This window comes from Humulus lupulus, chromosome 4 (genome assembly GCF_963169125.1).
Source record: "Humulus lupulus chromosome 4, drHumLupu1.1, whole genome shotgun sequence".
Classification (NCBI taxonomy): domain Eukaryota; kingdom Viridiplantae; phylum Streptophyta; class Magnoliopsida; order Rosales; family Cannabaceae; genus Humulus; species Humulus lupulus.
The window spans coordinates 208172609-208194859 of NC_084796.1; the positions used below are offsets into that span (position 1 = coordinate 208172609).

General features: G+C 37.5%; 1 protein-coding gene across 1 annotated transcript; it reads right to left on the reverse strand.

Moving 5' to 3' along the window:
* Positions 1 to 356: 356 nt before the first annotated feature.
* Positions 357 to 21985, reverse strand: LOC133831153 (probable CoA ligase CCL10). The gene is made up of 6 exons (XM_062261348.1): positions 20897 to 21985; positions 2285 to 2474; positions 1792 to 1937; positions 1602 to 1669; positions 1401 to 1503; positions 357 to 747 (listed from the first exon to the last, which is right to left on the reverse strand). Exons 1-6 carry the CDS (start codon positions 21905 to 21907, stop codon positions 634 to 636), a joined length of 1632 nt encoding a protein of 543 aa, XP_062117332.1. The 5' UTR covers positions 21908 to 21985; the 3' UTR covers positions 357 to 633.
* Positions 21986 to 22251: the final 266 nt, after the last annotated feature.

Consider the following 22251-nt stretch of genomic DNA (forward strand, 5'->3'; position numbering starts at 1 on the left):
GGTTGGATAATGACAGAGTATCCATTATTGTTTTATTGTCAGATGTCAGACTATATAATGCAAAATGTTTTTGGTTTTTGTTCTTGTGCTTGCTAAAGTGCTTACAACACTCAACACTCACTACTCACTAGTACTAACAAAACGACACATTTTTCATGCCATGCAAATGTAATGCATCTTTCTTTCGGCTTCTTCTTCTACTACTTGCATGCTTCCTCCACTCTTCTTCGTTTTCATATGTAAAATGCTTTTTCTTTTTTATGATTGTAAAAGTTTTCTTCCACACAATTATGACAGTTTTCATGTTTTAGAAGATGTCATCTCAATTACTTAAATAAGCAACTAAAAAAAGAAAAGAAAAGAAACATTTATCAAACATTATACGATCATGGAGTCCACACTAATCAATGACTTCGTAGAAAATTATTCTCTATGAACAATATACCATAATAGATCAATAGTACTTCATAGTTCTTATTTAACTTTTTTTTTTTTTTTAAAAATTGGATTAAATGTCAAAAGCATATAGTATGCTATGCCCTATAGAGAATCAATGAGAGTAATGGGATCTCAAAGTGGTGATTATGGCCCAAGTGTCAAAGGAATCATAAGCCCAATGAAATGGCCCAAGTTTCATATCTTGGATCGGACTTTCTGAATGAGTTCTCTCCTCAAAATCTTTCCTGCTGGTGACTTGAGTACACTGCTTACAAAAGTTACTCTCCTCAATTTTTTGAATGGGGCAACCTGTGGAGGGAGAGAAAAACGAAATCATGTAACTATGAATTGAACCAAAACATAACTCATATATATTAATGGCTTCCTCATATATAATTATAAATCACTAGAAGTTGCTCAAAAAATTTCACCACAACCACAAAACTGTTCTTAGATAGCTTACATCACATTTTCGGTTCTTCAAAAACCAAAGTAGGGTAGAACAATAATCAAGATTGGTTGATTTTCATAGAAATTGATGTACTATAGTAGTATAAATATCTTATTTGACACGTTACAATTCGGGTCTTCAAAGGTCAACGTAGGATGAAAAAATAATCATGATACCTTCATTTTTATAGATATCAACATACTATGATAGTAAAAAAAATGTACGTGACACATAAGAGGTCGGTTACATAAAAACAAATATTTTATATTTTTGAGCATTGTTATAAGGTACCCAAGGCTGTTGGGGTATATTAACATTGGTGTAATTTAGTAGTGGGTATGATAATTATTTGCACTAATAGCTATCTAAGGTGCTCTTTAGCATTTCACAATATTTTAACACAAGATAATATATATATATATATATTTATTTAGATGTGGATTTTGAACGGACGTCTTAATAGTTATATGTGAGCTAGTGTAATTTTGGTAGTAGTGTATATTTTATGTACCTGTTTCTCAATAAATCTTTGAACATCTTCTTCTGATAGAGAGCTATTGGGTGAGCGAACAACATTTGCAATAGGGACTTCACCAGCTTTCTCATCAGGGAATCTGAAAGTGGAAAGTTAGTACTTACAATTATATTATAAGTAAGCTTTGTTTTCTTATAAAGTTGAAACAAAATAGTTTTCTTCATATTACTAACTTACGGAATCACCACAGCGTCTAATATTTCAGGGTGGGAAAGTAACAAAGCTTCAAGCTCAGCTGGAGCCACCTATGAAAATTCTCTCAAATTAGGTTTTATTATTATATATGTTCAAACACTAATTTAGAAAAATACCAATGACTAATGATATATATATTTATATATATATATATATATGTATATATAAATACCTGAAAACCATAACATTTGATGAGCTCTTTAAGTCTATCCACAACAAATAGTTGTCCTTCTTCATCGAAGTATCCAATATCTCCTGTTTTCACCCAACCCTGTTCATCTATGGTTGATTTTGTTGCCTCTAGATTGTTTAGGTAGCCTGAAACAAGTCATATCCATTTTAGCATTACATCATTTTGATCACTAATTAGTAATTACTATATTATTTAAGGAAAAAAAATAGAATAATGAAGTAAAAATAGATATTTTTTTAATATCATTTTATAATATTAGTAGTTTACTTTTTTTTTAAGATTTTTTTAGTGTTTATGATACACTCACCACCTTGTCATGTAGGTATTGACAGTGTGTAGATTAATGTGTCCAAAATACTATTTTGTATATATATTTTTTAACAAATTATTTTGCAAAATGACAATAAAAATATCTATTTTATCAAATAACCCAAATGGCGTAATGCTAAACTAAGGGGGGAAACAGAATAACCTTGCATCATATTAGGTCCTCGAAGCCAAATCTCTCCCTCTTGATTTGGTGGAAGAGGGTTCCATCTTTTAGTGTCCATAATCTGGGATTCAATTCCAGGTGCAAGCATGCCAGTTGAACCTGAAAATCGACACCCTTTCTTACTGTCCTCTATAGAAATTATTCCACAAGTTTCTGTCATTCCATAACCCTGCCAAATTCCACCAATGTAATGTTATATGGACTATTTTGTAAAGTTTTTTTTTTTTTAAATTTAGTTCTTTTTATATATTAATTGGCATGAACAATATATACATTTATATATATATATATATATTTCTTTTGTTATATATAAAAAATGTGTTATCTAAAATTGGTTTAATAGTTTTTTCTTTTAAGATTTTATGTTAAATTGGTTTTGTTCATTTTTTGCATTTATATTAATTTTGGCATAAACGAAGAGCCAAGCCCAAAAGTTATAACAAAACAAAATATGATATCTCGAAAAACAAAATTGAAAAAAAAAATTAAAAAGTTAAGCCCCTTACACTATGTTTGGTTGAGAGAAAAGAAGGATAAATGAAGAGGGGGTAGAGGAGGAAAAAAAATCTATTATTCCCAATTTCCTTTTCCATGTATGTTCTACAAGTTATGTTAAGACACTTTATTTATTTATAGTATTAATATAATTGGAAAAAGAGAAAGTTGTAAATCAATTTTAATATATGTTAAATATATACAGGAGAGAGGAGAGATGGAATGAGAATGTTTTCCTCCAAACTATTAGAATCCAATCAAATGACAATCAAAATATGTTAAATACCGTAAAATTATCCTTTTTCAAAAGTAACAAATATTTATGTTAAAAAAGTATAATATGATAATATGGGCATTATATTTGCACCCCAAAAATATATATATGTAGACACCCTATTAATTGAAAAAAATTAATTTTTAAAATCATTTCTAATACTTTTTCTCATTATTGTTTTGACATTCTTAATTTCTTTTTTTTTTTTTTGTTAATTTCAATAATTTTATTTTATATTGTTTTCATGATTTTCTAAAAAAAATAATGTATAATTTTTTAGAAAAAAACTCTTATTTTAATGAGTTTTTATATATATATTTTTTATTTAAATATTTAAAATATATATTATTTATGTGTATTTTTTAGAGTATGAAAAAAAAATGTCCCTAATTAATATCTTCTCCACCCTTCCAACTTCACTCCAATAACAAACAACATAACGAAGAGTTACTATTATCTTCACCTATCATAATCATTTTTAAACTCTCCATCCATCATACTCTTCGTCCTTTCTACCAAATATATCTTTAGTATGTGGAGGGAGGTGTTGAATTTTTTTTCTTTATGCATATAAACTAGTTCCCTTTCATGTTTTTTTTTAATTATTATTGGATTTTACAAAAATAACTATAACAAATATACATATATAATATAATATGCTTTATATATATATATAAATAAATAATATATACATCTACTATTGTTGACGCTGTTTTTCATCAACTTAAAATATAGAGCACGTAAACAGTAAAGAATTATGGCCAGAAAAACACAATAAAACAAGGAGAGTATTTTACGTGGTTCAGCAGTTAACTCTGCCTAGTCCACGAGTCTTTGTTATTAAAACTTAGGAAATTTCTAGAAATCTTTCAGGGATGAATTCTCCAAAGTTTCTCTCAAGATCACAAAATTTCGGTCATTTACAAAGGTACATGACTTCTCTATTTATAGAGGAAGTCTCAGAATACTATCCCACACGTTTCTGGGAAGTTATCTTGTATATTAATAAATTTAATGGCTTTAAAGCCTGTAACTCCTATATACAAGGAAACGTCTCCTAAAGACCAGGGGGCGTGTAACCGATTAATAAATATCCCTTTTATTGTAGGGAAGTTACAACAGTAATATCTCTTGAATGCATGAACTGTGTCTCTTCAAGTGACCTATTAAGCCGTTCGAGATCAGCAATCAGCATCATGTCCGTCTAAGTCTCTGAGCGAAGTACAAGTTGTCTTGTTTTCCCGAAATCAGTTCGGAGAGGGTAAGTACCACCGAGGCTGCCTTACCCCGAGCTCACACTCATGCCAAGCTCGGGCCACTTGATCCGAGGTCATCTGACAATGGACGTACTCTGATGTTCTGTCTTTCAAGCTTGCAAGAACTTCGAGGCCGCCCATCTTCGAGGTTGCCACCTGCTTTGAAGGTTCAGTATCTAGGTTACGAGCATGTATTTTGACCATCTCGAACTCACCCCTGAAGGATCCAGCTTTCGAGGTTACAACCTCAAGTCTCGAAATCTGGGTGTAACATTTTGCCCCCTCAAAAGTATTTGTTCGAATCCTATGAGAAGGAAACTTTTGAACTATTTTCTTTGGGAACTGCACCGTCACACATACTCGAGTGTGGGCACGCGTCAGTTGAGTATTGCTTATTCAAGGTACTCGAGTGCCTCGGTAATCAGCCCACGATCGTTCGCCTGCCACCTTTACGGCACCATCTTGTCTCCTATCCCTGACCGTTGGATTTGATACGGAATCTGGCCAATGGCCCAGATTACTCCTTCTATTAAAATTTCTGATAGCCTATATATAAGACTTCAGTCGTCCTCTTCCTCTCATTTTCACGTTTACCAGAAGAAAAAAAAAAGAGGAGAAACCCAGAGGCAAGCCCAGAAAGTGTTTGGTGTTACATGTTCTCTCGGCCAAAGAAACAAAGGACTGCCAGCTTGTTCGAGACCGTGAGATCATACCTGCAGCCTCTTCTTCAGTCATCTATTTCTCTGCAACCACCATCTTTAGTGTGTAAGTATCTGACCTTAACTTTTATGCATATCTTCTTTTTTCTTTACGCCAGTTTCTGCCTTTGTTGCTTTTACATTTCTGGGAATGTGCTGGTTTATTCTTTAGTTTGATATACTAGGATACTTTGATCGATGGATATTAGTTTAGGTTCCCCATTACTGGTTTTGAATCCAGTTCAAATGTAGGAAGACCCAAATATGGTCTTTTTTCTGGGTTTTCAAATTTTGGAGGACATATCTTGCACACCAAGATATCGGGTACAAAATCTTGATTTTAAAGAATGCGCGATACTCAAAAATACCATTTTTGAATAACCACCACCTTTTTTCCTGATATTTCAGGATTCTCAAAAATTAGACCCACTTCCCTCCCTTTTTCGTGAAGTACACGTCGTGACACTTAATCGGGTCTCCAGGATCGAACTCATCTTGTATCTAGGCATTTTCGAGCTTGACCCACCAAGATCGTTATTCTAGATTCCTTGCATGCATGGCCCTCACCATTTTTTCTTTCTTGCTAGATGTCACAGAATCTGGAAAGACAGTGGGGGTCGTTGCTTGCCATCCCATATTCGTCAAAAACTCCGAGCTCGGAGTTGTTGTTTACCCGGAACCAGCGTCTGATTCGTGAACACGAGCTAGCTCGCGAACAAGAAGAAACCCGATCTTATTATTGTCATCAAATTGTCGAGGTCATAGAGAAGAAGAGAAAAATCCTTCGAGAGGCTCTTTATCCGGAATCTGACTCAGGGCCCAAACCGATCCCCCTTGATCCCAGGCTGAAAGTGACAGTCGCGTACAACCCGGGAGATCTTCGATTCTCACTAATGGGGGAGCCCTCTACCTCACAGCCGAGGAGGGAAATTTTCGAGGCCGAGCATTATTGGAGCTCGGTTACCTCACTAGGTCAGATAAACGATATCCTGGCCTTTCATGGTATAAGATTATCAGGCTCACTAAGGTGTCGAGCCCCTACCTCCCACGAGCGAAGCTGCCGCGCTCCAGGAGATAGAAATCTTGACAACAAGCTGAGATACACAGCTTGGAGCCAGGAGCACATGAAGGCAGGAGCGATACTGCCTTTGAAGTCTTTCTTCAAGGACTTCACAGACTTCGTTGGGTTGGCTCCATTCCAACTCAACACTAATTCTTACAGGGTTATGTCTGCCCTGAGGTCGCTATACCACGAGCTGAAGTGGGAAGGACCATCGCCAGAGGAGATCCTGTATCTTTTCTGTTTGAAAAGCAATCCCTCCTGAGCTCGGGGATGAGATGGCTCCTATTATCTCTCAAGCTACCCCAAGGAGAAAAAGATGGTTGAGGATCTTCCCAACCATCCTCCCGACTTTAAGAAGGCCTTCTTCTGGACAGATGGCCTATCTCCGTCTCGATACTACTCGTTCAGACGGATTCGTAAGTATCCCAACCTCCTTCTTTTTTGTGCTCGGACTTTTGTCTATAGGCCCGTACTTAGTTGAAATGTATTTTATTTTCCAGCCAACTATCATCGTCCTACTCTTACTGACGAGATGAAGGAACATAGAGAGACTCTGCTCCAACTCCCTTATGGCAGGAGATCCCTCTCATACCTTTTGCATGAAGGTAAGCTCCGAGCTTGCGGGCTCTTGGGAAATGGCTAGTCCACCTCGGATTGGTCCAATAAAAAATATGACCGCTGGGAGCTCGTGCCTTTGCCCACATGCATCCTCCCCCCAAGGAGAGAGGTGAGGCCCTTGCCTCCAGTTCGCCAAAGGAGCCCGCAATCAGGGAACGAGGCCAACAATGAAGCCTCGAGCTCGAGCTCGGATGATCAAGGTACAGTCATCCTAAGCTCGAAAATGTGGTCCCCCACCCTATTAAAACACAAACCCGATAGGTTAGTATTGTGCGAGGACGATAGGGACCATTTTTATGTATGGACTTGGGTAGATGAACAGGTTCATAGGTTCGATAGCTGGCTCAGGAAATACGACACTATGTGTAGCCTGAACGAGGTATGGAACGGAATAGCCGTCCAATATGGGACCAGCGACTATAGGGACCTTTCGAGGTTGACGTCCACCTATAGGGAAGGTACTCCCCCCGCCTCTTCCGAAGATGGGGGAATTTCATGGTCTCCGAGCTCAAGCTCGGAGGAGAGTTCCAGTTAGGTTTTTCTCCACTTGTTTTTTTCTTATATCTTCTACGTTTGTTAGCACCATGCTAAATCTTGATTGCAACTGTGCAGGTGCTATGGACTCTGAACTTGATGTCGTGCTCTACAGTGGCGAGGGGGCTCAAAAGAGTAAGCGCCCAAGAGGCTCGCGAGGTCAGACCGACCCTCCAAAATCCTCAAGCGCACTGAGAAGACTCCACCAGCTCCAACTACTGCGAGCAAAGCTGAGGACCTGACTGCCCAGGTCGACGCATCCGTCTCGGCCGCATCTGTCGCGCTTCCTCCAGCTACAATTCCTCCAGCACTCGACCCACCCCTGAAAAAACCCTCAACCTCCAAGTCACTCTTACCGTCGGCCTAACCTCAAGTTGATGAGTTCGTGCTTGATAGTGCCGCCGGGGCCCACGGAGCTGTAATTGGCTCAGATATCCTCTCTCGGGTGGGTCAGGGTCTTACGGGATTCGATGCTGAGCATTGGGAGTTTATGAATAAGGCTCGAGACTGCAATACTCTTTATGATAAGAGTATTGAGCTTACTGCTGCGGTAATTTTCGCAACTTACTTTTTATTGCTTATGTGCCTTGGCTTATGTTCTAATTCAATCTCGTTGTGTTTCAGGCTCTTGTCGTCTCGGCCCAGCTTAATTATAAGCTGACCAATGAGGTGCACTCGAGCATGTCTTTGGCCCAGGATTCGAGGAATCTCCAGCTTAAAATGGCTGATGAGCTCAAGGACTCGAAGACAGAGCTTGAAAAGGCGAATGCTCGGCTTGCGGAGCTGGAGAAAGCTAATGCCAAGCTCGAGGAAGAGAAGGCTGCCACTTTCGAGATAATCGAGAGTGAAAAAGCTCACCTCCTTACCGAGTACAAAGAGAAGAAAGACAAGGCGGTTGATCAAGCCATGTACAAGATCTGGGCTAGCAACGCTGACCTTGATACCAGCTTCCTGGGCTCTTTCGAGGAAGGATTTGTGGCCAAATGGCAAGCTCGGCTTGACCCAGAGGAGGCTGCTCGGGCTGCTCGGGAGACTGCTCAGAAGGATAGTCATGCTATTCGTTCTAGAGGGTCTAGTGCTGCTGGTGCTGAGAAGGGCAAGGAGACTGCTCCTTCATAAATTTCACTTTGGGGCTGCGTCCCTTTATTTTTGTAATTGTTTTAATTTATGCCCGTAGGGCTGATACAATTTCTTTTTCTTTTTGGCATTCTTTTAATATATATGCTTTACATTTCTTGATTTGAAATATTTTGCACATTTTATATTAAAGAATCGTGTATGCTTGTTTATTCGCACAAACATAGTTTGGATTTAGGCTCGAGGTTCAATGCATTCACGCACAGTTTGCTCGAATTATCCGCTTCCGATCTCGTTATTTGTCAAGGTCGGATATTACTTTAACCATGAACCCGAAAGTACTTGTATGGTGTGTAATGCAAGCGGTTTAGTTATATCTTATTTTTTAGTTACTTTTTTCTCGTCCTCGGTTATCTCTCCGAGGTTATGAGTTCGAAACTATTGTTTTATAAGATCCTCCAGCCTCGATCTCGACTTAACTCGAAGTGGGTTTATGCTCCAACTTATCGTCAATTAGTTTTAGCTGGTTTGCTCCAAACCTATTAAGGTCGTGTTTGGTTTGTAATCCATACACTTATATTTTTAATCTAGTTCGCATATTTGGTTACATCCAAACATTTTTATCTTTTGATAATTTGGTTACGTCCAAACTATCTAAGCTCGCGCATCTGGTTACATCCAAACACTTGTATGTTTTTTATAATTTGGTTATATCCAAATTATCTTAGCTCGCGCATTTGGTTATATCCAAACACTTGTATGTTTTTGATAATTCGGTTATATTCAACTTATCTTAGCTCGCGCATTTGGTTATATCCAAACACTTGTATGTTTTTAATAATTCGGTTATATCCAAACTATCTTAGCTCGCGCATTTGGTTATCTCCAAACACTTGTATGTATTTCATATATGTTACTTTATTTTTCAAGCTGGTGGTATTTATATATAGTAATGATGCCCCCTTAATATCCTATGAATGTGACCATAGGTTATTAGATTAAGAGAGATTGCAAAAATAAACCATATTAGATGAAATAAATCTTTATTTGATAAAATCCAAAAGTAGGCAAAACAGTATAGATAAACAAGCATGGTTACAGGCAACATCCTTCCTACACTATTGATAGTAAGGTCTTAGGTGTTCGCCATTCCATGCTTGCGGTACTAGGCTCCCATCCAGTCTTGCTAACTTGTAGACACCGGGTCGGATGACTGACTCTATCTGGTAGGGTCCTTCCCAATTTGGCCCGAGCACACCAGCTGCTGGATCTCGCGTTGCCAAAAATACACGCCTTAGCACCAAATCTCCCACACCGAATTTTCGATCCTGAACTCTCTTATTGAAGTACCTGGTAGCTCGCTGTTGGTATGCAGCGTTTCTTAGCTGAGCTTCGTTTCTTCTTTCTTCGATCAGGTCTAAGGTTTCCTCGAGCTGAGTGTGGTTCGAGTCTTGGTCATAAGCGTGGGTTTGAATTGTAGGAATTTCAACCTCAACTGGCAACATAGCCTCACAACTGTATGCCAGAGAGAACGGGGTATGTCATGTTGATGTTCGGGCCATAGTCCTATATCCCCATAGAACTTGGGGTAATTCTTCGGGCCATCGCCCTTTTGCTTCTTCCAACTTTTTCTTCAGCGAACTCTTGAGAGTTTTGTTTACAGCTTCGACCTGGCCTTTCGCATGGGGATAAGCTACTGACGAAAAACTCTTTATTATTCCATTTTTTTCGCAAAAGTTGGTGAACAAATCGCTATCGAACTGGGTTCCGTTGTCGGATACAATTTTCCTCGGCATCCCATATCGACATATAATGTTCTTTACTACAAAGTCAAGGACTTTTTTGGAGGTTATAGTTGCTTATGGCTCTGTTTCCGTCCACTTCGTGAAGTAGTCTACGGAAACTACAGCATACTTCACTCCGCCCTTGCCAGTTGGGAGAGAGCCTATGAGGTCGATTCCCCATACCGCAAATGGCCATGGGGAGGTCATCATGGTCAGCTCGGATGGTGGAGCTCGAGGAATTGTGGCGAATTGCTGGCACTTATCACACTTCTTTACGTACTCGAAAGAGTCCAACTTGATGGTAGGCCAGAAATAACCTTGGCGTATGATTTTCTTGGACAGGCTATGCCCCCCAGTATGGTCTCCACAGAACCCTTCATGAATTTCTTCAATGATTTTCTTGGCTTCGGGTGGAGTCACACACCGAAGTAATGGCATGGAATATCCCCTTCTATACAGCCTGCCATCCATGATGGTGTAACGGGGGATTTGATACATCAACTTTCAAGCCTGGTTCCGATCTTTTGGAAGGATGTCGGTCTCGAGATATTCAACTATTGGGGTCATCCAGGTAGGCTCGGAGTCGATCATACACACGTCTTCTAGCTCTGGCTCATTAATACTAGGTGCCGAGAGATGTTCAATTGGCACAACATTTAGCTCATCATTCTCGGTGGAAGTAGCGAGCCAAGCTAAGGCATCTGCATTCGAGTTTTGTTCTCAGGGGACCTGTTCGATCGCGTAAAACTCGAAATGTTCCAACGCTGACTTTGCCTTTTCTAAGTAAGCTGCCATTTTCATGCCACGAGCCTGGTTTTCTTCCAAAATTTGGTTAACTACTAGCTGGGAGTCACTGTAACAATGTATTGCTTTAGCATTGAGCTCCTTGGCTATACGAAGTCCCGCCAGTAATGCCTCGTATTCGGCCTCGTTATTTGATGCGTTGAAGTCGAATCTTAAGGCAGAATGGAATCTGCTTCCTGCGGGAGTGATCAAAATGACTCCTGCCCCCGATCCATTTTCATTAGATGACCCATCGACGTAAAGTTTCCACAGCTCGTGGGCCGGGGTTATAACTTCATCGTTGGTCATGCCAGTACATTTCACTATAAAGTCTGCCAAGGCTTGTGCCCTGATGGTCGTCCTTGGGTGGTAGGTGATCTCGAATTGCCTGAGTTCAACCGCCCATTTAAGAAGTTGACTTGAAGCTTCTGGCTTAGACAAGACTTGTCTTAGTGGTTGATCAGTTAATACATGGATGAGGTGCGCCTGAAAGTAGGGTCGAAGTTTTCGAGATGAATGAATTAGGCTGAGAGCTAGCTTTTCCATCAAGGGGTATCTCGACTCTGCCCCCAGTAATCTTTTACTGACGTAATATACGGGCCTTTGCACCTTTTCTTCCTCTCGCATGAGCACTGCACTTTATGGCGTGCTCGGTAGTGGCGAGATACAAATATAGCACTTCTCCCGTAACAGGTTTTGATAAGATGGGGGGTTTTGCGAGGTGCTTTTTAAGCTCCTGGAAGGCTAACTCGCACTATTCCGTCCATTCAAATTTCTTGCCTCCCCTCAATAGGTTGAAAAACGGAAGACAACGGTCTGTAGATTTTCTAGATAAACCTACTTAGTGCCGCCATCCTGCCGGTCAAACTTTGGACATCTTTGTGTCTTCGAGGTGAGGGCATGTCGATCAGGGCCTGGATCTTGTCTGGGTTAGCTTCTATTCCACGAGCGTTTACAATGAAACCCAGGATTTTTCCTGAAGATACCCCAAAGGAGCATTTATGAGGGTTAAGCTTCATGTTATACTTCCGGAGCACGGCAAAGCATTCTTCGAGATCATCAACATGGTTATCGTTAAGTTGGGACTTGATTAACATGTCGTCAACATAAACTTCCACGTTGTTCCCTATTTGCTTCGAAAACATCATGTTCACGAGCCGCTGGTGTGTGGCCCCAGCATTTTTGAGCCCGAATGGCATGATATTATAACAATATATCCCTTTGTCCATTATGAAGCTCGTATGTTCCTGGTCAGGGGAATGCATGGCAATCTGGTTATATCCAGAATAGGCATCCATGAATGACATCAGTCCATGCCCTGCCATGGCATCCACGAGCTGGTCAATCCGCGGTAAGGGAAAGCAGTCCTTTGGACAGGCCTTATTGAGGTCTGAATAGTCGATGCAGGTTCACCACATCCCATTGGACTTCGGAACCAGTACCGGATTGGTTACCCAATCGGGGTAAAAAGCATCCCTAATTAATCGGTTTGCTTTTAACCTGTCAACTTCCTCTTTCAGTGCCTTCTTTCTATCGTCGTCCAGCTGTCTTCGATTTTGTTGCTTCGGTGGGAAGCTTTTATCGATATTTAACGCATGGCTAGCAATATTTGGACTTATTACCACCATGTCCGAATGTGACCATGCGAAGACATCCTGGTTTCTCTTCAGAAAGCAAATTAATTGCTATTTAGTTTCTTCGCATAGATGTTTCCCGACCTTTACCGTTCTCGATGGATCTGACTCTTCGAGCCTGACACTCTCGAGCTCTTCTAATGGCTCGAGGTTAGCTCTTTCCTCCACTCTTGGGTCGATCTCTTCGTCTATCTCCAAGATCGTCTCGTCCTTATTCTGAATAACGACGAGTGTTTGTTCGCTCTCCTGTTTCTTTCCTCTTACGAAAATGCTATAACATTCCCTTCCGGCTAACTGATCTCCCTTCAGTGTCCCGATGCCACTAGAAGTTGGGAACTTGGTGGCCAGATGCCTTACAGACGAGACTGCCCCCAGCCTTACCAGGGCGGGTCTCCCGAGCAGCACGTTGTAGGCTGATAGCAGGTCCACTACTACGAACTCCATCATCTTGGTCACCGAGACCGGGTAGTCTCCCAAGGTTACTGGGAGTTCGATGGACCCCATACAGGCAATCCCCTCTCCTGAAAAGTCGTACAAAGTTGTTGCACACGCTTTTAGGTCTCGAAGCGCGAGTCCCATCTTTTCTAGGGTGGCCTTATAGAGGATGTTCACGGAGCTCCCATTATCAATGAGAACTCGATGAACTCTCTTGTTCGCGAGCTGGAGAGTGATGACCAGTGGGTCATTGTGGGGGAACTGAACATGGGACGCATCGTCCTCAGTAAAGGTAATCGGTTGAGACTCAACTTTTTGGCATTTTGGAGCTCTAGGTTCGGGTTCATAAGGAGACTCGTCCCTAGTCTTTAGCTCGTTCACATATCATTTTTGGGCATTCCTGTCCATACCTGCGAGATGAGGCCCATCCGAGATGGTTATCACGTCTTCTCCATCAATTGGAGGGGGTCTATCTTCTTCTCTGGCTTGGGAATTATTGTTTTGTGTAGGTTGTGGCACAGCTGCCCTTTGGCTTGTGGACGCCTGATTAGTATTCTGGTTTTTGACACACTGTCTGAAATAACCTCTCGAGATCAATCCTTCGATCTCGTCTTTCAACTGTTGACACTCATCAGTAGTGTGCCCGGTGTCTCTGTGAAATCAACAATATTTGCTGGAGTTCCTCTTGGACTTCTGATTTCTCATGGGGTCTGGACGCTTGAAAGGGGCCTGGTTTTCATTAGCCAGGTATATATTCTCCCGAGACTCGTTGAGCTTGGTGTACACTTTGTATACAGAGAAATATCTTTCCCCCTTCGGCCTCGGGGTTACTCCATTCATTCTTCTTTCTCTTGGAAGGGTTTTCCACAGTAGGCTTTGAGGCTGGTGGGTCCGCCGAGGTTGAGGCAGAGTTTACGTTTATCGTTGTAGTTACGGGCTGAGAGGTCATATTCAGTGTCGACCTCGCCTTCTCTACATTGACAAACCTCTGAGCTTGCTTATTAAACTCGGTTAGGGACCTCACCGGTTTTCTCTGCATATCGTCCCAGAGAGGACTTCCTGGCATTACTCCAGCTTGGACAACCATTAGATGACCGCTGTCATCCACATTTCGAGCCCAGCCAACTTCCAAGTTAAACCTCGTAAGGTAACTTTTCAATGTCTCGCCTTGCTGTTGCCGAACGTTGGCAGAGTTGATGCCTCAGGTCTAACCCCCATCATGGCTCTGAACTGCTTCTTGAAATCCTTTGATAGCTGATCCCAAGAAGTGATTGAATGTCTCTTATATTTCTCGAACCAGCTTTTGGCTGGCCCCGTAAGCGATGCTGGAAATAACATGCATTTGAGCTCGTAACCCACGTTACTTGCTCTCATTATGGTATTGAATGTACTCAGATGGCTGTATGGGTCGGATTTTCCCTCAAAAGTTGGGACATGAGGGATCTGAAATCCTTGAGGAAATAGAGTGTTAGAAATATGGGGAGCGAACGGTTCGAGCTCCTCGTCAGAATCCTCATTCCAACTCCGACCTCGCTCATTTTGCAAAAGTCTGAAGGCTTTTTCCAACTGATCAATTCTTTCTTGGACAGGGTCCGCGAGGGGCCTTGCTTGAAATTGGATATCATTGATCACAATTCCAAGCTCGCGCCTCCGCAGGGGATCTTTACGCCCATTTAGGCGATCCCTCAGGTCCGGGTAAGACGGGTTAACATTACCCCAATTCTGATTCAAGTGTTCCCGCAAGTCGGAGCGGTTTCTGTGGTTCCCAATATTCTTTCGACCTCGATCATACATACTGACTGATCTAGTATCTCTTGAGTCGTCACTGGTAAGACTAGTCGCATGATTATTTCGAGATGGGTCTCTTTCATGCTGCCTCGTCTCTACAGTGCGAGACCGGGATATTTGACTTCTTGTAGATTGGGCGCCTCTCCGCTCCCTGAAGACTTCTCTGCTGCCTTGCCTCCTTCCCGCACGTCTTTCTTCATCATCTCGAACTGGTTGAGCATTCCTGCGAGGTGGTGAAGGGTATCTTATAGGCGATGGAGGGAAACGTATGGGTGAGGATGGCTGCCACCCATTTCGAGGCCTAGACAGTCCGGAGTTTGCCCAAGACGGGTCGGTTGCATTCTGCGTGTTACTAGGGATTTGAGTTCGAGCCTCTGTAGGGGCTTGGTTATTCCCAGCTCCCGCTGGTACCTCCGCAGTTGAATTAATCGGAGCCCTAGCTCGGGTACTTCTTCGGGGTCTTGAGGGAGCGGATTGCTCTGCTGGTGCCGGAGGTTGCTCTGGCCTCCTCGTGGAAACATTTTTTCGATGACGCCCACGAGGCCTGCGGGAGGAACATGCACGTCCCTCGGAGGAGGGGCTTGGTTCTCACGCGGGGGTGGGGGCTGAGCCGCCTGAGCCTCTGCGGCTAACCTAGCCAACTCCTCATTCCGCTTATTGGCTTCAACCAATTGTTTTTTTAGCTGTCGATTTTTAAGTTCCACAATGGGGACGTATCGTTCAGGATTGTAGTACATATCCTCATCCCTTGGGGCTGGAGGTGCTGGAGGTCCCCGAGAATTGGAGGACTCGCTTCTCTCTTCAGTATCTGGGTTTACCATTGGCTGCTTCCCAGGGCGTCTTGGATAGTTTTCTTCAGGAATGTTTTGATCGTTTGCGGCCATAAATGTTCAGGGATCGCACTGCTTAAGACTCTCAATGAAAGCACCAAACTGTTGACGCCGTTTTTCGTCAACTTAAAATGTAGAGCACGTAAACAGTAAAGAATTATGGCCAGAAAAACACAATAAACACAAGGAGAGTTTTTTACGTGGTTCAGCAGTTAACTCTGCCTAGTCCACGAGTCTTTGTTATTAAAACTTAGGAAATTTCTAGAAATCCTTCAGGGATGAATTCTCCAAAGTTTCTCTCAAGATCACAAAATTTCAATCATTTACAAAGGTACATGACTTCTCTATTTATAGAGGAAGTCTCAGAATACTATCCCACACGTTTCTGGGAAGTTATCTTGTATATTAATAAATTTAATGGCTTTAAAGCCTGTAACTCCTATATACAAGGAAACGTCTCCTGAAGACCAGGGGGCGTGTAACCGATTAATAAATATCCCTTTTATTGTAGGGAAGTTACAACAGTAATATCTCTTGAATGCATGAACTGTGTCTCTTCAAGTGACCTATTAAGCCGTTCAAGATCAGCAATCAGCATCATGTCCGTCTAAGTCTCTGAGCGAAGTACAAGTTGTCTTGTTTTCCCGAAATCAGTTCGGAGAGGGTAAGTACCACCGAGGCTGCCTTACCCCGAGCTCACACTCATGCCAAGCTCGGGCCACTTGATCCGAGGTCATCTGACAATGGACGTACTCTGATGTTTTGTCTTTCGAGCTTGCAAGAACTTCGAGGCCGCCCATCTTCGAGGTTGCCACCTGCTTTGAAGGTTCGATATCTAGGTTACGAGCATGGATTTTGACCATCTCGAACTCACCCCTGACGGATCCAGCTTTCGAGGTTACAACCTCAAGTCTCGAAATCTGGGTGTAACAACTATTATGTATACAAATGGGGGATATTATGGGGTAATGGCTAAACTTTTGCTTTAACTTTTAACTTCTCAAAAAATAATTCCCAAAAAAATCTAATGGAACATGCCTTGTATGTAGTTTACCACTAGTCTACCCTTTCTGCTTTTTTTTTTTACATTAAAGTAAGGATTTATACTTTTTTTTTGATAATATAGTTTGTCTCATTACTTGTTTGGACCTTGTGTTTTAACAAATTACTTTTTGGACCCTATATTTTGTAAAATTGTTCAAATATAACCCTAAATCCAATTTTGATCAAAATTTTTTAACTGAAATCACAAATAATTCACCAAACTAACAATTCAGAACAAAAATAAATTCATTCTGCTTAACATTTGTGTTATTTTATTCATTTTTTTCTTCATCAAAATTGAGTTTAGGGGTCTATTTGAACTATTTTACAAAATATAATGTCTAAAAATGAATATTTTATAACACAAAATCCAAACAGATAATAGAAAAAAACAAATAATCAAAAGTGTATATACCTTTAAAGTTAAGGTTTTTTTTTAAAGGATATTATAGTTGATGGTTAGATAACTAACAAATGGAACTTTGTGTTGGATTTCAAGTATCTAAGTTAAAACTGTTAATTAAATTAAATAATATACATTTATAAATCTTTTAAAGATATATAATTAAAATTTGGTCAAATTGAATTTTTAAGTTCGTAACGTTATGCTTCTTAATATGTTATTTAATTGAAATTTATAGTATTTATTAAAAAAATGTATTTGATTTAAAATTAAAATACACCATATATAATATTTAAACTAAAAATATATAAATATATGATATATTAATGTGTAGGTATTTTTTTTTTAAAAAAAAGTTGGTAAATGTTTTATATATAAAAGAAAATTAATAGAAAATGTGGGTAGGGATTCAATGCATAGAGAAATTATAGCCCCAATTTTTTTTATATGATAGTGTATTGTAGACTTCTTATTAGTTTTTGAAAAATTTCATATAATTTATGATGTTAAAAATAAAATCAAACTGCATATGTATCTTTTTTATATGCGTTCAACTATTTTAAATCTTATTTTTTATATTATAAATTATTTAAAATTTCTCAAAAATTAATAAAATATTTGTTATAAATACTATACAAAAAATAGTTATAATTTCTCCTCTTCCAAAAAAAAAATACACTCCTACTAATAAAGGCAAAACACGTGACAAGTTATATGCTATATTTATTCAATCATTTACTTTTTAATATGTCAAAATTACTTTCTAAAAAGTTAATATTTAAATATAATTAAAGTTTAAATTAACAAAGAAATTAATAGATAGATATTCTACAATTCTATTCTATATATGTTTTTTTAAATATATGTACTATCATACTCTATCCTCCATTAGTATTTTAAACAAGTATTAGTAAGACACGTGTATATGTTAGCTAGCGGGTATAAGATATCTCCAAGTAACTCTATCCTAATCAGATATAATAATTAAAAGAAAAATTCAAAATAATATGAGTGACCAGAATTAACATAACATATGATCTATATATATACAAACGTTAAATTTAATGATATAATTCGTATAATTTATGATACACAGTATATATTAATATAAATTTAAGTGTTTATATGTGTACCCATTTTCTAAATTAATTATTTATTTTTGTGTATTAAAAATATGTAAATATATGTTATACTTAGGGAGCTAACTTAGGTAGGGGTTTACTTCCGCCCTTACCATATGAATATTTTTTATTTTTGGTACTTGGAGAAATTATAATATAATTTGTTTTATATAACAACGTACATGATAGTTATAATAGGCATTCTACCATTTTTTGAAAAATTTCGAATAATTTACAATACTGAAATCAGAATTCAAATAGTCTATTTTTAACGCATATAAAAAAAATCAGACACGCGTGCAACTGATTATTTGAATTCTGATTTCGAAACTGTAAATTATTTCGAATTTTAAAAAAATTGGTGAGAAGTCTGTTATAATTATAATGTACACCATCATGTAAAAAAAATTGAGTTATAATTTCTTCAAGTACTAAAAATAGAAAACGCACTTACAGTACCTAACAAAATTCCAATATATTTAATTATAAATATATCTTAATCAAGAAGAAGTCGGATAATAAGATCCAGAATCTCTAATCTCTTATCCTACCCATTTATGTATCAGCTATTAATAATAGTCAACTACAAATTTTAGGGGAGTTATGACTACCTTCTATATTTTCTATATTAGGTTTGAATATATTGTATATTTTTTTTTATAAAAAATAAATAAATTTATGTACTTTATTTATTAAACATTAAAAATCAAGGTCTTTTATTATAAATTTAAATTGTTGGATAAATACAAAATTGAATACAATCTCAAATATAAATTTATGAAAAATTACAATAAATTTACTGTTATATTTTTTTATTTTTTTTTATCATTTGCATTGTTATAAATTTTTAGATATTACAGAGACTTAATTTAAATTAAAGAAATTAAAGTTTTAATTATATTAGAAATTAGATATACTAACTTATAAGTCTTAAATTTTATAAATACAATTAAACAATGATATAATTTAATCATTTTTAGTTAAGGATAAATAATATACAATTTTTTTTACAAATTAAATAAATATATTAATGGAATTTAAATAAATTTTAAATTTGTATATTTATATGTGTAAATATTATTAGATTAGAGGATGATATTTACACCCCAATTATCTATATAGACACCAAAAAAATTAAATTAAAATATTTTTAAAATTTTATTCTAAATATTTTTCCTCAATTTTTTATATTAGTTCATTTTTAATTTATTTTCTGTGTTATTTTCAATTATTTTATTTTATCTTGTTTTTATAATTTCTTTTAGAACTTTTACTTTAATTCATTTATTCTTTTGTTTTAATTTTTTGTGTCCGTAAGTAATATGAAATGTTGCATTTAAATTACTGAGTAGTTTTTTTTGGTGCAAAAATCATATTTTGCACCTATTTTGACTCAATTTTAATTAATTAATAAATTCCTAAAAATATATATTTCTAACTTTGAAAAATTATTTGAAATCTGTTCTTTAAATAAAAAATAATTTAAAAAAACTAACATAAAAAATTATTTTAAAATTAGATTTCAAATAATATTTTCAAAATTAGAAATATATATTTATTTGAATTTTTATTAATTAATTTTAATGGAGTCAAAATATGTGTAAAATATGATTTTTTGCACCAAAAAAATTATTCAGTAACTTAAGTGTAACATTTAAAGTTACAACTAATTTTTGTTGCAAAATAATAATTAGCGACTTAAGTGCAACTTTTTAAACTACTTAATAATTTTTGTCGTAAAAAAATGATTTTATAACTTAAGCGCAATTTTATAAACTACTTACTAATTTTCATCACAAATTTATATTAATATAATGCCCCTATTAGATTGTGTATTACGGTTACACTTATATATACGAATTTTGAGGTTAATTGACTTAATATGCAAAGTATATGCAAACTATCCACTTATATATACGAATTTTGAGGTTAATTTACATTCCTCCAAGCTAATGAGACTAATATATATCTATCTATATATCTATATCTAATACTTATATAAAGTATCTAGTATCTAATATTTATATATAGGAGAGTTATATGATGGTGACGTAACTTTTTAAAATTAATAATAAATGATTTATTTATTTTCTCTTGTAGTTTTTTTAATTTTTTTATTTAACAAATAAATTAATTAACAATTTAAAAAATTATTATAGTCCCACATAATTTATAAATTATTGTGGGTGTTATACTTTTAGGCTATAAATAAACTACCATTCATTCATTTTGATTTATAATCTATATAATGATTTGTAATCTATCTATCTGTATATTTATTTAGATGAGAGTTATAAAAAAGTGACGTGACTTCCTAGAATTAATAAATGTGACTTCCTTGAATTAACAATATATGATTTTTCTATTTTATTATAATTTGTGTTTTTCAAATTTTTTATTTAACAATTTAAAATTTTTTTATGGTCTCTGGTATAAATTCTCAATTTTGCCAAATAGTTATATATATATTTTTTTTTCTTTTTGAGTTTATCAAATTTATATTGATATTTAACATTATTTATATTTATATATTTAGTTTTGTAGTATATATATTTTTATATATTGAAAAAAATAAATATATACTGTAACAATAATATATATATATGATACAATGTAACCCCTTAATATAATATTTATATATTAATTATTGTATCATATATTTTTTTATTTAACGTTATTGCTCTTTAATAAATACTATTGTTTAAAAAATGATGATTTTAGAAGCGTATGATATGAGTTTTTATGAAATAAAACCTGAATAATGGCAGCACCAGGAACATTCCGAGCGCATTGTTCCATGACATTTTTCCCCAACGGAGCAGCCCCACTCAGAATCTCCTTCACAGACGACAAGTCGTATCTCCTTACGACAACACTCTCTTTCGCTAAAGCGATCATGACTGGCGGAACCACAAACAAATGCGTCACTCTGTACATCTCCACCGCCCTCAACGCACCCTCCAACTCAAACTTCCCCATCGAAACGACACCGTTCCCTCGCCGCAGCTGCGAATACGCGATCACCGAGAGCCCAAATATATGAAACATCGGCAAGAAACACATACAAATGTTTTGTGGATCTCCGTACCGATCCTGATCCGAAGTCACCATTAACGACGTCGTAATGAAGTTCTTATGGCTCAGGACCACTCCTTTGCTCTTCCCCGTCGTCCCCGACGAGTACAGAAGCGCCGCAACGTCTGATTGTCTGACATCACTTATCGGCAGCTCTGAGAATCGGTCCGATTTTCTGGTCAAATCGGAGAAGAACCAGAATTCAGATTTGGAGCTTAGTTTCGAATTCGATGGAGAAGGTAGAATGATCGCCGGAAGATTTAGTTTTCTCGCCTTCTCCCATAGTTCCGGGACGGTTATGACGAGAGTGGGGTTACAGTCCTTGGCTTGGTTGGAGAGCTCTGTGAAGGTGTAGGATGGGTTACAGGTGGTGGTGATGGCGCCGAGAGCCGCTATGGAGAAGAAGCAAACCGGGAAGTGAATCGAATTCGGGGCGAAGATTAGAACAACGTCGTTTTTCTTGATGTTGAGCTGAACCAAGGAGTGGGCGAGCTTGGAGACTTGGGTTTTGAGTTTGAGGAAGGTTAGGGTTTGACCGGAATCGGCATCGATTAGAGCGGTTCTGTTAGGGTATGAAGCGGAGGATCGGAAGAGGAAGGAGGTCAACGAGAGTTTGGGATCGGTGGGAAAGTTAACGGGAGGTCGATGCGATGAGTAGATTTGGGTTTCGGGATTGAAACACTTCTCCATGGCTGATTCCAGGATTTCTTGAGAAATGCTTGTTTGTTTGTTTAGCAAATTTTTTTTGTATGGAATATAAACAACGGTTCGTCGGACAGGTAAAATGGAAGTTAGAAACAAAGGATGGGGTTGGACTTTCAACTACTTGATCAATATAAGTCCACGTGGCGGGTTTTTATTGGATGGATTTAAAATATGCGTCACATACATTGTGGATGATTTGAGATCATGGCCACATGGGATTGTTTATTTATAAATTGACATGACTTTTATTATTTATAAGAGCAATGACACTTTAACTTTATTTACTATTTTAAAAAATTGTGGTACTATTTGTATTCTTTGGTTGGATA